The sequence below is a fragment of the Scardinius erythrophthalmus genome (genome assembly GCF_964197995.2).
Source record: "Scardinius erythrophthalmus genome assembly, chromosome: 11".
In the NCBI taxonomy this organism is placed as follows: Eukaryota; Metazoa; Chordata; class Actinopteri; order Cypriniformes; family Leuciscidae; genus Scardinius; species Scardinius erythrophthalmus.
This window is the reverse complement of record NC_138231.1, coordinates 398,626-414,295: the sequence shown is the minus strand read 5'-3', so window position 1 is coordinate 414,295 and position 15,670 is coordinate 398,626. Positions and strand designations below refer to the sequence as shown.

General features: G+C 45.3%; 2 protein-coding genes across 4 annotated transcripts in view; both read right to left on the bottom strand.

Annotated features, from left to right (window-relative positions):
• Nucleotides 1–359, bottom strand: part of lamp5 (lysosomal associated membrane protein family member 5) — an 11,149-nt gene extending 10,790 nt beyond the window's left edge. The window contains exon 1 of the mRNA XM_081378255.1: nucleotides 1–359. This exon is cut by the window's left edge and continues 48 nt beyond it. The gene's annotated coding sequence lies outside the window, so the exon portion shown is untranslated.
• A 3,392-nt stretch (nucleotides 360–3,751) lies between these two features.
• Nucleotides 3,752–15,670, bottom strand: part of plcb4b (phospholipase C, beta 4b) — a 111,379-nt gene continuing 99,460 nt past the window's right edge. The window contains exons 35-40 of one of the 3 annotated variants that reach the window (XM_081379441.1): nucleotides 11,609–11,784; nucleotides 10,627–10,728; nucleotides 10,492–10,549; nucleotides 8,595–8,681; nucleotides 8,359–8,395; nucleotides 3,752–5,996 (exon numbers count right to left, since the gene is read on the bottom strand). In XM_081379441.1, coding sequence (XP_081235567.1) covers nucleotides 5,908–5,996; nucleotides 8,359–8,395; nucleotides 8,595–8,681; nucleotides 10,492–10,549; nucleotides 10,627–10,728; nucleotides 11,609–11,784 — 549 coding nt within the window. In that variant the 3' untranslated portion in view covers nucleotides 3,752–5,907. Of the gene's footprint in view, nucleotides 5,997–6,717; nucleotides 6,805–8,013; nucleotides 8,115–8,358; nucleotides 8,396–8,594; nucleotides 8,682–10,491; nucleotides 10,550–10,626; nucleotides 10,729–11,608; nucleotides 11,785–15,670 lie in introns of those variants that run through there. The other 2 variants (XM_081379443.1, XM_081379442.1) reach the window with 2 other exon arrangements.

The window sequence follows — 15,670 nt, the reverse complement described above, 5'->3', positions numbered from 1 at the left end:
CCTGCAGGGAATGAGCGGAAGATTCCAGAGGAACTCCAGCATCAGATGCAGGTGCGCGTGATTCACGCCTGCAGACGCTCGCGACGCGCACGCATCACTCGTGCGCTCGGACACTCCGCGGACCCCGCACTGCAGCGCGACACGAGCCCGCGTCCAGCGATCACATCATCATCATCATCATCAGCCGGTGTGCTTCACTCCTATTCGCGCACGATGCGCACGTTAAAGTCCTTCGGTGGTTTTCCGCAGGGAAACGCAATAAAGGGAATGCCTTTTCTGCAGGGATGCACTTTGTTGCATTTAGTAAAAAAACAAAAACATCCTTTTATGGGACACTGGGGTTAGGTGTCACATGGTCTGCATCTTCAGGATCTATCAGGGTTTTAATGCGTATTAGAGCACTGGCATAAAATACAATCAGTTTTTAAGCAATTTACAATAAAACACTCGCATACATTCAGACGAGTATTTTTCATGAATTCATAAACGTGGTTTGTTGTGCGTATTTTTAAGCAATTCATTAATTGCAGTTTCTGATAGTTTTCTGTATAACGTTTTGTAAAATATTTCTTAATTGCCTTTTTTTAAAATACAGAGGCTGTTTAATGACAGGTGACAACTTACCCCATATAGACTGTCAATATTCTATTTCTATATCTGCTAACGAGTGTTAAATGGAGAAAAAACAAACAAAACACGTTCACTGTTGTTGACAAGGGCAAAACCATTTTTTCCAATAACTGTAAAAAAAAAAAAAAAAAAAAAAAAAAATATATATATATATATATAACATAACATAAATGACTAGCATTCAAAACACTGGCACGAAAAAGAGTAATATAAATTTTTGGTGACACTTTACAAAAAAGTTCATACATAGTTAATGTATTTAATAAAATGAACAATACATTTGTTACTGTATTTATTAATATTCGTTAATAAAAACATAGCTGTTCATTGTTTGTTCATGTTAGTTCACAGTGCATTAATAATATTAACAAATACAACCTTTGATTTTAACAACATATTAGTAAATGCTTTGATTGATAAATCCTGAAGTATTGTTCATTCTTAGGTCATGTTAACTAAGGTAGTTAACTAATGAACCTTATTGTAAAGTGTTACCAATTTTTTTTCCAGAAGTGCTGGTGAAGAGATGTGAACCCGTGAGTCTGTTTCACAGATGGGCATCTTGCTGAAACGGCGTCAGCTGCAGGAAAATGTGGAAAATGACACAAAATGTCCACAACACTAAGATAATTTATGTCCTAAAACATGTACTAGTTAATATCGTTTTGTGTCCCATTCTCTTGTATTATACTGAAGCTGCAGTAGTTCGTGCTCTTGAGAGATTAATCCGCTCATGATCAGGCATTTGGAGCAGCTTTACACTGAAAGTCAAACTCACACTTGACTGCACTAATGCTGTCGATGCTCGGCTTGCTTCCCACTTGAGGATGGCTCTTTCCCAGGGGAAACGTCTCTGACCTCGGGATACAGCGTCCGGGCGGATCCGAAGCTCCGCAAGCCTCTCCGCTGCTCCGCTTGAGCTCCGGGAACGTGAATCTTCTCAACAGCCGGCCGCCGAGAGAGCTCGCGGATCTGTTCCCGGTGTTCCCGGGGGATTTCCGCTGGGATTTGCTCTTACTGCGCTCCGGGGCCGCCGCTGCCAGAGCGCTCGTTGGTAAACTGCACCTCTTCTGATAATAACGGTCATCAAACCTCTGTACGGGCAGACGTTTCTTAGCTTTCTCAAGCTCTTCTTTGGCGCTTTTGCCGAAAGGAGTTAATAAAATGCCAAGAGGACCCGACAGAGGAGAATCAGGAGTGCAGCTTCTCCATGGCGTTTTGGAGGGTCTCGGCGAGTAAAGCAGGGCAGGCAGGAGATTGTTCGAGCTGTTAGGCAGATGATCCGCATGTTTCCGAGGAGGTTTTGATGCTGAAACACAAGAGAACATGAGGCCTTGTGATGAGAAGGCATCACTTTCCCTCTCATATTCCTCAATGGAGTCCATGGACTGGATTCGGTTCCGCAGACCAAGGGATCTTTTCCGGGTTAAACCGACGTGAAGGTGAGTCCCATCTTCAGGTGGAGCTCTTGTCTTGCTGGGCTCCTCATCTTCATCGATGCTCACGGTGGAAAGTCTTTCAGCCAGCGTGTCGTCATGAATCCTCCTGGAGAGACTCCGGAGCGCCTGTAAACACTCCGTGTGTCCGAGATGCTTCGCCACCTCGACCGCAGAATTTCCCACCTTGTTTTGCCGGTCGATCTGTAGTCCCAGTCTTTTAAAAGCGCGCACCAGGAACTCCACGACGGCTGGACGTCTGGCCACGACGGCGTACATGAGTGGCGTATTCCCCCAGGAGTCTGCTGCCTCGGGATCGGCTCCGTTCTCCACCAGGATCTTCACCGCATCCAGGAATCCCATCTCGCAGGCGTAGCTCAGCGGTGTACGCCCGCTCTCGTCCGGCCGGTTCACACTCGCTCCTCTCTGCAAGAGGAGATTCATGAACCTGCTCCTCGCCTGCGAATCCTGGAGGAACACGGCGGAAACCAGAGGCGTCTGCGCTCCTTCCGTCTCGGAGTCGATGATCTTCCCATCCAGAGCGTCTAGGATGAACCTGGCCAGGTGGATCTTGTCGTTGGAGATGGCGTCCAGAAGGATCCTGGTGTCTGTCTTGGAGTCGAGCTTCAGCATGTTTAAGACTCGATCCTCAGGCAATCGTCTCTCCGCCGCTGATCTCCGCACTCTTTATACTGCTGCGCTGTGGAGTTTCCACGACAACACGAATCTCATTATCACACTTTATTGTTCATAAGTGGATGTGTATTTATGTGCTGATTGTAATAAGGGCTTCTGAGAGCGCCGGCTGAATGATATGAATACATGTGTCAATTACTGCATGTGATTATTGACTGGAAAGGGGGAGGTGTAACTAACTCAAGTCTACTGATACAGACAGCGAAGGCTTTCTTCTTATTCATATCTTTGGATAAATGACACATTTGCAGCGTTGGACATCGAACAGCAGGAGGTGCTTTGGGTTTTTTGCACATAATATGTCGCTGCTATCTGACATATATAAGTGAAATTTGAAAATGCTACACATACTCAACAGAGAAGATCATTTACTCTGCAAACGTTTGCTGAACATTTAATGTGCTTTCAGCCACATCTCTATGAAATCAGAGGCATTTCCACACAGTGAACGAGATGCAGCACAAATCTAACGTAAGTTAGCGAAACAGCTGAAAACAAATACTGGTTCCAAACAAAATCAGGCCAAAACGAAGTCTGTTTCTGGAGTTAGAAACAGCTTTCTGGAAAAGTTTGCTCTGGCTGTTAAACACCTCTGAACACCCATTGGTCGGTTATGATGATGATGTAACAGGTGGGTGTGGCTCTGAGGCTCCACCTTCTTTGTTGTGAAAATCTCCGGTTAATTTCTTGTTCAGACGCGAGTAAAAACATGAACACACCGGAGAGCCGTAATTCTTATATTCTATCATGTTTAATACTGTAAAACAGCTTGCTTTAAAACAATCTATGGTATATAAAGCTTCTTAAGATTATTAAATGTTCTTCACGCTAAAAAACGTGGTTCTTTTAAGAAAAGATCACTGAGAGGTTATTTGGGAACCAGAAACGGCTCTTCTATGGCATTCACTTTTGGAAGCTTTATTTATAAGAGTGCAGTGGTTTTCATGAAATGACACTGACAGACAATATAATAAACATGCAACAATTTTCATTTAACACCTGGAATAGTTTATTGGTACACATACTATAAAACAGTATTAAAGTAGCAGGATAACAACAGTATTTTTTTAGTATTTTCATTGCTAGAAGTTTGACAAATACGATATATATATATATAAATACAAAAGCACCCACAGCATGGTCCATTGAGCTACAGAAAGACAAACGAATAGAAACGGGTGAAATTCAGAGCGACAGTTCTGCAAAAATAATCTGCTTTTCCCGCAAACTATAATTTAGAGCAAAAGTCTACAAGGAAGTCGCACAACAGAAAACATTCATCTAGTGCAAAAAGCTTCTAAGAAATGAAATGTAGTCTTAAACTACCTGCTATAATATATGTATCTTTATATAAATAACCCCTTATTTTGGCATTTATCATAGTAAAATAATTTAAAGGTCCTACATGACATTTAGTGGCACATTTGTAAGCGATGGAGTTTTAAAGCACTTTGCTTTCACACGAGATATGTGGTCACCGCCAAACACTTGAAAACATGATGTAAAGGAAAAGAAGAAAAGGGAACGAAACCAATAAATGGAAAACCCACGACAACCAATATACATATGATTCCAAAATCCCTTAAGTGCTCGGCAAATACGAGCCGGAATACACAGTACAATCAATCACCGCTCTTTAAAACAAGTACAGATAGATCACACCTCCTGAAAGTGAGTGAACACAAACACAAGTGGAACCAAAGTTCAGCGTCGTGTCCGAGGAAAGTAAAGAGTTTGTGTTGATGATGCGTCCAAATCCACATGGATCAGAACCTGCCGCTACAAGATTGAGGTTGGATCCATCGCGTACCGAACAGCGAAAGCAAACTCCTTGAGCACCGTCTACATCTCAAAGCCTGTTTAAAAAGTGTCACCGCTAAAACAAAACAACATTTGGGTTAAAATGACGTGTGCGTCTTAAAAACGGACGATAAAAGCTCGGGACAGCAGAAGAACTCGTGTGGATTCCAGACTCTACATTCTTACTGTACTGAGGAAAGCAAGTGCTCTGCTACATAGTCAAAGGTCCTCGACATCCTATCACATATAAAGTGCTCAGGATATTAAACTAGCGCATCGTTCACAGGTATTGTGCTGACGACATTAACTAAACCGTCTGTTAATCAGACTCGTCCGCTGGCCTGGCTCTGCTAAGGGTGAGATACGGGTTGAAAATTCACTTTTGAGTCGTTGACCCATCATGACTGCAGCTCTGCTGATGACGGACGGGCCGCAGTGGACTGTAGAAAAACACGTGTGTGACGGGTCTGTCCCACCAGCGCCATCTTCACCGTGGGGGCGGAGCTACGGAACAAGGTGTGGGAGGAGTTAGCTGCTGTGGGCGGGGTCAGAGCTGAGGTAGGGAGAGTGGACGGGGTCAGAGCTGAGGTACGGAGAGTGGGCGGGGTCGGAGCTGAGGCAGGGAGAGTGGGTGGGGTCAGGGCTGAGGTAGGGAGAGTGGGCTGGGTCAGAGCTGAAGTAGGGAGAGTGGGCGGGGTCAGAACTGAGGTAGAGAGTGGGTGGGGTCAGAGCTGAGGTAGGGAGAGTGGGCAAGGTCAGAGCTGAGGTACGGGTGGGGTCAGAGTTCACTTTTGAGTCATGGACCCATCATGGCTGCAGCTCTGCTGATGACGGACGGGCCGCAGTGGACTGTAGAAAAACGTGTGTGACGGGTCTGTCCCACCAGCGCCATCTTCACTGTGGGGGCGGAGCTACGGCACAAGCTGTAGGAGGAGTTAACTGCTGTGGGCGGGGTCAGAGCTGAGGTAGGGAGAGTGGGCGGGGTCAGAGCTGAGGTAGGGAGAGTGGGCGGGGTCAGAGCTGAGGTAGGGAGAGTGGGCGGGGTCAGAGCTGAGGTAGGGAGAGTGGGCGGGGTCAGAGCTGAGGTAGGGAGAGTGGGCGGGGTCAGAGCTGAGGTAGGGAGAGTGGGCGGGGTCAGAGCTGAGGTAGGGAGAGTGGGCGGGGTTAGAGCTGAGGTAGGGAGAGTGGGCGGGGCTATAGATCAACAGACGGCAGGGACTTTCGGGGTGTAAGACAGAAGACGGAGCCCGAGGGACAGCGGATGAAGACGGAGCCTGAGGGACAGACGGATGTCTTCAGCACTTGTGATTTGTGTGGGAGATCGTGAGGGTTTCCTCTGGTCTTCTCAGTGGACTGATGGAGCGTTTACACCACTGTGGCTGGTCTGCGGTCCATGTCCTCCTCCAGCTTCACCATCTTCTGCATGTCTTTGGCCTGGAGAATCACAGCAGACACGCCATCAGATTCACATCCATCCATCCATCCATCCATTCATTCATTCATTCATTCATTCATTCATTCATTCATTCATTCATCCATCCATCCATCAATCCGCCATCCATCCATCAATCCATCCATCAGCCCATCCATACATCTGCCCATCCATCCATCCATCCATCCATCCGCCCATCCATCCATCTATCCATCCGCCCATCCATCCATTTATCCACCCATCCATCCATCCGCCCATCCATCCATCCATCCACCCATCCGCCCATCCATCCATCCGCCCATCTATCCATCCATCCATCTATCCATCCATCCATTCATCCGCCCATCCATCCATCCATCCATCCATCCATCCATCCGCCCATCCATCCATCCATCCATCCATCAGCCCATCTATCTATCCATCCATCCATCCATCCATCCATCTATCCATCCATCCATCCATCCGCCCATCCATACATCCATCCATCCATCCATCCGCCCATCTATCCATCCATCCATCCATCCATTCATCCGCCCATCCACCCATCCATCCATCCGCCCATCCATCCATCCATCCGCCCATCCATCCATCCATCCATCCATCAATCCGCCCATCTATCCATCCATCCATCCGCCCATCTATCCATCCATCCATTCATCCGCCCATCCATACATCCATCCATCCATTCGCCCATCCATCCATTCATCCATCCATCCATCCGCCCATCCATCCATCCATCCATCCATCCATCCATCCATCATTCTGCCATCCATCCATCCATCCACCCATTCATTCATCCAGATCTGTTTTCTAGAATAAAAAAAAAAACGGTAACACTTTACAATAAGGTTTAACATTTGTTAACATTGGTTAGAAAAATGCTTGTACAGCATTTATTAATCTTAGTTCATGTTAATTTCAACATTTACTAATGAATTATTACAATCAAAAGTTATATCTGTTAGTTTCATTTAATGGACATGAACTAATGTTAACATGATTATTAAATACTACTGTAACAAAAGTCTTGTTTACTGTTAGGTAATACCAGTTGTATGCATTAACTAACATTAACAAGTGGGACTTTGTTATAAAGATGCTGTTCACTCAGACAGTGACTTATTCAGAGCTATATTCAGTAACTAAATAAAAATGATTTTCATTTAAACTTAATGTAAAAATCGATCCTGGGGTCGTAATGAAGAGAACAAAGTCTAAGTAGCTTGGCATATTCTTTTATTATCCAGCTGTTTTATAAAAAGAAACACTTAAAGTTAACACTTTACAATGAGGTCCCATTGGTTAATGCATTAGCTATCATTAACTAACAATTAGCAAAACATTTGTTACAGTATTTATTAATCTTTGTTACCATAAGTGAATAAAAATACAACTGTTAATTGTTAGTTCTTGTTAACTAATGTTAACAAAGTGTTTTAAAGTGTTACCTACAACTATTTGAAAAACTTTCATCCATCAAATCATTGGATGTGATGGAAGTAAGTTCCACCACTAACTGAATCATCTGATGACTCGTTCCCTCACCGAATCAATCTAACGACTCTTGATTCACTCACTGAACCGCAGGCCATTCCTTTCATCATGTCCAATTTAAAATGAGAGCTAAATTACTAAAATATTCATTCTTGGAATCAGAATCAGTATTGTTATGTTCTTCATGATTCTGTCACCGACTCGATCGCATGCTGAACGCTCTGATTCTCTGTTCATTGTGGAGTGAATACTGGATGCTGTAGGGAACACTTTCAAACGCTTGTGTTCAGTAACAGCGAGTGACTCACGGTGTGAAATGACTCATGTGGACAGTGATGAGTATAGTTTCATAACACAGGAACAATGGTGTGATGACAGCAAATCATACTGAGACTTTCAACAGGCTCATCTGAAGTGCTGCAATGACATGATTAGTATACATAACTAATCAACTGACTAGCTCTTTATATATATATATATATATATATATATATATATATAGTGTATACAGAGTCCCGTCTGTGAGAGCAGCATGGGCTTGATTTGATTTGGAGCTCAACGTCCAATTGGCTGCCAGTTGCCTGGCTTCTCTGTGATGACAGGCCGAGCTGTCAAATGGGCGGCACCTTACAACAAATGGCCAATTACTTAATGTTTTAACTTCATTTTTATACAATTAAAAAAAAGACTTCAGTAAATGTATATTGATTTAATAGTGCTGGAAAATAAGGCAGAAAGAGTGAGGAAGAACATGATGTTTTGCGGTGTGTTTTTCTCCGTTTAGTATGTTTAAGAAGCAGTAACCCTCAGTAAGGCAGAAACGAGACTGACGAGGAAACTGAAGACAGAGGAAAGCGATGGTGAGCCTACCTGGAGTCTGACTGTTTGCATGATGGGATTTCAAAAGCTGTTCAAAGAAAAGGCAAATCATATTTAAGGCATGGATTCAGATGTCACACGTACAAAATATGAAAAATGGAGGACAAAATGCAAATCATATGAAATCAAGAGAAGGGTGACCATTCATTCATTTCAGCTAACTGTTGAAAATCTAGCAGGTTTAGCTAGTAAACCCGTCCTGTGTCAGTGACGGCTGAAGGTTTTACCTGCTCGTTGAACTTCTCGAGTTTCTCCAGCTGCTCACGCTGGTTCTTCTGCAGCTGCTCCAGCTCCTTCGCCTGCTTCATGGCCAACTGAGACCGAGACACGGAAGAGCATGTCAACATCACGTCAACATCATGTCAACATCATGTCAACGTCAAGTCAACGTCACGCCAACGTCACGTCAATGTCACGCCAACGTCACGTCAATGTCAAGTCAAGTCAAGTCATCTTCATTTATATAGCGCTTTTAACAATGTAGATTGTCTCAAAGCAGCTTTACAGAGATAAGCGTATAATTTACGGTAACAGAGATTGTTTTGGCTTTATAGCGGTTCTTTAATAAAGTTATTTTCCATCTAAAGTTAGTTTTGATTGATTTGCTTCCATCGCAACGATCATTTGTTATTAAATTAGGGGCCGCTAAGACGACACCATTCTCTCTACACAGACTTTAAACGCGAACCTGTGAGTAACGCTGATGGCGTTCACATGCACATTAAGAACGGGTTCTATAGTTATGTGCGTTTGAATATATGTACGCAGGTTTGGAATTCCCTATAAGCCAAGCCTAAACAAAGTACTTGTCTTTCCTTATTAATCTTGATAAAGAATTTTATTTTATTTTGTCACTTCGGGGTAGGAACGTGAAACGAATTTTCCCGACAACGCCTAATCTGTAGAGTGGTAAAGGGATCCTCCATAGGGAGAGACTAGTTGGCACTTCAGCACTGCGTTGGATCAGGGGTCCAGGCGAAGGTCCTTCATCAGATCTGGATACGGCCTGGATCCGGCAGGCTGCGGGAAAACCGATGCCAACGTCACGTCAACGTCATGTCAACGTCACGTCAATGTCACGTCAACGTCATGTCAACGTCACGTCAATGTCACGTCAACGTCATGTCAACGTCACGTCAACGTCACGTCAATGTCAACGTCAATAACATGCCAATGTCACGTCAACGTCAATAACATGCCAATAACACGCCAACGTCACGTCAACGTCATGTCAACGTCACGTCAATGTCACGTCAACGTCACGTCAATGTCACGTCAACGTCACGTCAATGTCAATGTCAATAACATGCCAATGTCACGTCAACGTCAATAACATGCCAATAACACGCCAACGTCACGTCAACGTCACGTCAACGTCACGTCAATGTCACGCCAATATCACGCCAATGTCAACAAGATATTATATACAAAACAAAAAAATAAACAAAACAAGAAACAGGACTGTGTGGAAGCTTGTTTCCGCCACAGAATAAAAAATAAAAAAGGTAATCGCAACTTTTGATCTCAGAATTTTGACTTTTTTCCCTGCACTTGCAAGTTTATATTTAACAATTCTGATTTTCTTTAGAACTGTGAGATATAAACTCACAAATTCAAGAAAATTTGTTTAAGAATTTTTAGATAAAATGTCACAATTTCCCATTTTATTGTTTATTTTGTGGTGGAAACAAGCTCCCATATGGCTGATAATCTATTACATAAGCCTGACTCTATTGTGTTCTGTAGAGCTGCTGTACAGCTGCATCTGAGTTCATCTCATATCTAATGAAGTTTGATCACTGATTCTGTTCATTACTGTGAAGCTGCTGTGAAACGATCTGTACTGTAGAAAGCGCTGTAGAAATAAAGCTGACTCGACTTCTGAAATGCATCATTTTAGTCTCAGACTCTTAAAATGAAAATAAATAACATCACTGCAGAAAATCAGAACAATCTGAAGAAACAGGCTTCAAAAACTTTTTTAAGTAACTGACGCCTGATTCTCTCTCATGTTTTCTCTCATGATAATAATCATACAGCACTGAAGCTGCATCCACTTCTCAAAACTGCATTTATAGCCCCAACCAAACAAAGAAAGTCTGACATTAAAGATCATCAACCAACCCGTTTTCTCTCCTCGAGGAACTTTTTGGTGTTGCTGCTGTTCAGCTCCCGAACTCTCCTGCACACACACACACACACACACAGGTCAGATCTGCGAGCGTCAGAGGTTCATCATAGTGTTCTGTGGACCCGCACCTCTCGCGCTCAGCCTTGTTCTTGATGCTCTTGTCCTGGCTGATGGCTTTGCTGTTCTCCATGGACGTCTTCGCCTGGTTTCCCTTCATCTCTTTGCTTTGCCTGTCAATCAAACAAAACATTTTCAAAACAAGATCACGGTTCACGTTATGAAACATCATCGAGAGCCAAGGCCTTTCTCATGGAGATCCTGCTGCAGAACAAACGGAGAACGGGTTCACGCCGAGGGGAATTATCAGCATAATTAGTAAAGACACTCGAGTTCAATAGAAACTCGCTCTCTAAAGACGCCCTCCTGAACTCAAAGAGACTCATGCAACATTAATGTCTGTTAATTATGGCAGTATCTCCATCATAAAGAGGATAATACGGGCCCTGATGAAAATATTCATGACGGTACGAGCGTGGCGTGTTAATCAGATGCGAGTCATTAGCATACTACGCTTTACTGTAGACCTGAGTACGGTTCACTATTCAGAACAGGGTGTGAATCTTTAGGTTGATTTGATTCACGATTCATAGGTTTCGCAAATTCATAACATTTTGATCCGATTCATAATGAGACTCTATTCAATTTGATACTGTATTTTTAAGTTCGTAATAATGTAAATGCTTCTCCTACTGTCTCTCTCTCTCGCTCTCTCTACTGCCGATCAAAAGTTTGGGATCGGTGAGATTTTGTGTTTTTAAAAGAAGTCTCTTCTGCACACCAAAGCTGCATTTATTCACTTTACTATATATTCTCAAAGACAACAGCTGATTTACATTACAATAATATTTCACTGTTTTACTGTATTTTTCAAAACAAATTAATGCAGCTTTGGAGAGCAGAAGAAATTTCTTTTAAAAACATTAAAAATCTCATTGATCCCAAACTTTGACGTGTAGTGTGTATAACAGCACAGACACGCATCAGCAGGATCTGCGACTGAGGCGTTGGGAAGCGAGTGAGTGTTCAGTGAGTCTCGAGCTGTGTTCGCACCGCTCGTGGAGGAGCTTGAGCTGCAGGGTCTGCTGGTCCTGAACGCTGGCCAGAAGCTTCTTCAAGATCTCACACTGCTGCGTCACATGGGCGTCCTTCATCTCCTGCTCCTCTGTGCTGTGGCCGTTGATCATCTCGGACCACTCTTTAGTGTGCTGGGCCACCATGTCCTTCACCTGAGGACACACACCACACACACTCACACACTGAGACTCACACACGTTTCATGGAGATTTCGTTTGCAGTTCATGTAAAGCTCATGGTTGGATCCAACCCTCATCCTTGCCTCTGGTCATTTTGACCAGTAAAACAAATTTAATTGAGTGTTCATCGGAGGGGACCGAGACCCCAGGACTTTTGTTGCACTTGAACTATGAATAGACACAAAAATAAAAATGTAATGGATTTGAGGAGTTTTGTGGTTGAAATGTAAAAAAGTAACAAATCCTTCCCTCGCGGTTCAATTTGACCCTGTAGGAGTGAATGGAATGCCTAAGATGCTCAGAAAACCTAAAAAATGCTCAGAATTCAAATTAAAGATGCTAAAACTTTACCAAAAAATGATTTTATAATGTCTACATGTGTATCTGAATGCATACTGAAATGAACTGACCCAGAGGAACAGCTCATTTACTCCATATAGAGATACAAGTCAAGTCAAGTCATCTTCATTGTAGATTGTTCCAAAGCAACTTTACAGTGATAATAGGAAATTAAGGTAAAGTGTTTAGGCTTTACAGCAGATCTAGAATAAAGTTATTGTCCAGATAAAGTTAGTTTGATTGATTCACTTCTGTCGCAATGATCATTAGTTATTAACTTAGGGGCCGCTAACATGACACTGTTCTAACAGAAAACTCTTTTCATTTCTTTCTGCGCAAACTTCAAAAACGCGAGCTGTGAGAACGCTGACGGCGCACATGCGTATTACGAGTTCAGTCTATAGGGATGTGCGTTTGAATATGTGTGCGCAGACGTGTAGTTCTTCCCTACAAATCAACCCTCAACAAACTACTGTCTGGTCTTAAAATTAATAATACAGAATTGTTATCGCTTCCGCGTAGCCGCGCGAACCGGAATTATCCCGACAACGCTTTATCTGTAGAGAGGGGAGGAGGCCTTCACAGAGGAGAGACTAGTGACACTTCAGGACTGCGCTGCCGTCGTGTTCAGGCGCAGGTCCCTCATCAGATCTGGAGTGTGTGTGTGTGTGTGTGTGTGTGTGTGTGTGTGTGTGTGTCCAGACGCAGGTCCCTCATCAGATCTGGAGTGTGTGTGTGTGTGTGTGTGTGTGTGTGTGTGTGTGTGTGTGTCCAGACGCAGGTCCCTCATCAGATCTGGAGTGTGTGTGTGTGTGTGTGTGTGTGTGTGTCCAGACGCAGGTCCCTCATCAGATCTGGAGTGTGTGTGTGTGTGTGTGTGTGTGTGTGTGTGTGTGTGTGTGTCCAGACGCAGGTCCCTCATCAGATCTGGAGTGTGTGTGTGTGTGTGTGTGTGTGTGTGTGTCCAGACGCAGGTCCCTCATCAGATCTGGAGTGTGTGTGTGTGTGTGTGTGTGTGTGTCCAGACGCAGGTCCCTCATCAGATCTGGAGTGTGTGTGTGTGTGTGTGTGAGAGTGTGTCCAGACGCAGGTCCCTCATCAGATCTGGAGTGTGTGTGTGTGTGTGTGTGTGTGTGTGTGTGTGTGTGTCCAGACGCAGGTCCCTCATCAGATCTGGAGTGTGTGTGTGTGTGTGTGTGTGTGTGTGTCCAGACGCAGGTCCCTCATCAGATCTGGAGTGTGTGTGTGTGTGTGTGAGAGTGTGTCCAGACGCAGGTCCCTCATCAGATCTGGAGTGTGTGTGTGTGTGTGTGTGTGTGTGTGTGTGTGTCCAGACGCAGGTCCCTCATCAGATCTGGAGTGTGTGTGTGTGTGTGTGAGAGTGTGTCCAGACGCAGGTCCCTCATCAGATCTGGAGTGTGTGTGTGTGTGTGTGTGTGTGTGTGTGTGTGTGTGTGTGTGTGTGTGTCCAGACGCAGGTCCCTCATCAGATCTGGAGTGTGTGTGTGTGTGTGTGTCCAGACGCAGGTCCCTCATCAGATCTGGAGTGTGTGTGTGTGTGTGTGTGTGTGTGTGTGTCCAGACGCAGGTCCCTCATCAGATCTGGAGTGTGTGTGTGTGTGTGTGTGTGTGTGTCCAGACGCAGGTCCCTCATCAGATCTGGAGTGTGTGTGTGTGTGTGTGTGTGTGTGTGTGTGTGTGTGTGTGTGTGTGTGTCCAGACGCAGGTCCCTCATCAGATCTGGAGTGTGTGTGTGTGTGTGTGTCCAGACGCAGGTCCCTCATCAGATCTGGAGTGTGTGTGTGTGTGTGTGTGTGTGTGTGTGTCCAGACGCAGGTCCCTCATCAGATCTGGAGTGTGTGTGTGTGTGTGTGTGTGTGTGTGTGTGTGTGAGAGTGTGTCCAGACGCAGGTCCCTCATCAGATCTGGAGTGTGTGTGTGTGTGTGTGTGTGTGTGTGTCCAGACGCAGGTCCCTCATCAGATCTGGAGTGTGTGTGTGTGTGTGTGAGAGTGTGTCCAGACGCAGGTCCCTCATCAGATCTGGAGTGTGTGTGTGTGTGTGTGTGTGTGTGTGTGTGTCCAGACGCAGGTCCCTCATCAGATCTGGAGTGTGTGTGTGTGTGTGTGAGAGTGTGTCCAGACGCAGGTCCCTCATCAGATCTGGAGTGTGTGTGTGTGTGTGTGTGTGTGTGTGTGAGAGTGTGTCCAGACGCAGGTCCCTCATCAGATCTGGAGTGTGTGTGTGTGTGTGTGTGTGTGTGTGTGAGAGTGTGTCCAGACGCAGGTCCCTCATCAGATCCGGAGTGTGTGTGTGTGTGAGTGTGTGTGTGTGTGTCCAGACGCAGGTCCCTCATCAGATCTGGAGTGTGTGTCTGTGTGTGTGTGAGAGTGAGAGTGTGTCAAGGCGCAGGTCCCTCATCAGATCTGGAGTGTGTGTGTGTGTGTGTGTGTGTGTGTGTGAGAGTGTGTCCAGACGCAGGTCCCTCATCAGATCCGGAGTGTGTGTGTGTGTGAGTGTGTGTGTGTGTGTCCAGACGCAGGTCCCTCATCAGATCTGGAGTGTGTGTCTGTGTGTGTGTGTGTGTGTGTGTGTGTGAGAGTGTGTCCAGGCGCAGGCCCTTCATAAGATCTGGAGTGTGTGTGTGTGTGTCTGTGTGTGTGTGTCTGTGTGTGTGTGTCTGTGTGTGAGAGTGAGAGTGTGTCCAGGCGCAGGTCCCTCATCAGATCTGGAGTGTGTGTGTGTGTGTGTGTGTGTGTGTGTGTGTGTGAGAGTGTGTCCAGGCGCAGGCCCTTCATAAGATCTGGAGTGTGTGTGTGTGTGTCTGTGTGTGTGTGTCTGTGTGTGTGTGTCTGTGTGTGAGAGTGAGAGTGTGTCCAGGCGCAGGTCCCTCATCAGATCTGGAGTGTGTGTGTGTGTGTGTGTGTGAGAGAGAGTGTGTCCAGACGCAGGTCCCTCATCAGATCTGGAGTGTGTGTCTGTGTGTGTGTGTGTGTGTGTGAGAGTGTGTCCAGGCGCAGGTCCCTCATCAGATCTGGAGTGTGTGTGTGTGTGTGTGAGAGAGAGTGTGTCCAGACGCAGGTCCCTCATCAGATCTGGAGTGTGTGTGTGTGTGTGTGAGAGAGTGTGTCCAGACGCAGGCCCTTCATAAGATCTGGAGTGTGTGTGTGTGTGTGTGTGTGTGTGTGTGTGTGAGAGTGTGTCCAGGCGCAGGTCCTTCATAAGATCTGGAGTGTGTGTCTGTGTGTGTGTGTGTGTGAGAGTGTGTCCAGGCGCAGGTCCCTCATCAGATCTGGAGTGTGTGTCTGTGTGTGTGTGTGTGTGAGAGTGTGTCCAGGCGCAGGTCCCTCATCAGATCTGGAGTGTGTGTGTGTGTGTGTGAGAGAGTGTGTCCAGACGCAGGTCCCTCATCAGATCTGGAGTGTGTGTGTGTGTGTGTGTGTGTGTGTGTGTGTGTGTGTGTGTGAGAGTGTGTCCAGGCGCAGGCCCTTCATAAGATCTGGAGTGTGTGTGTGTGTGTG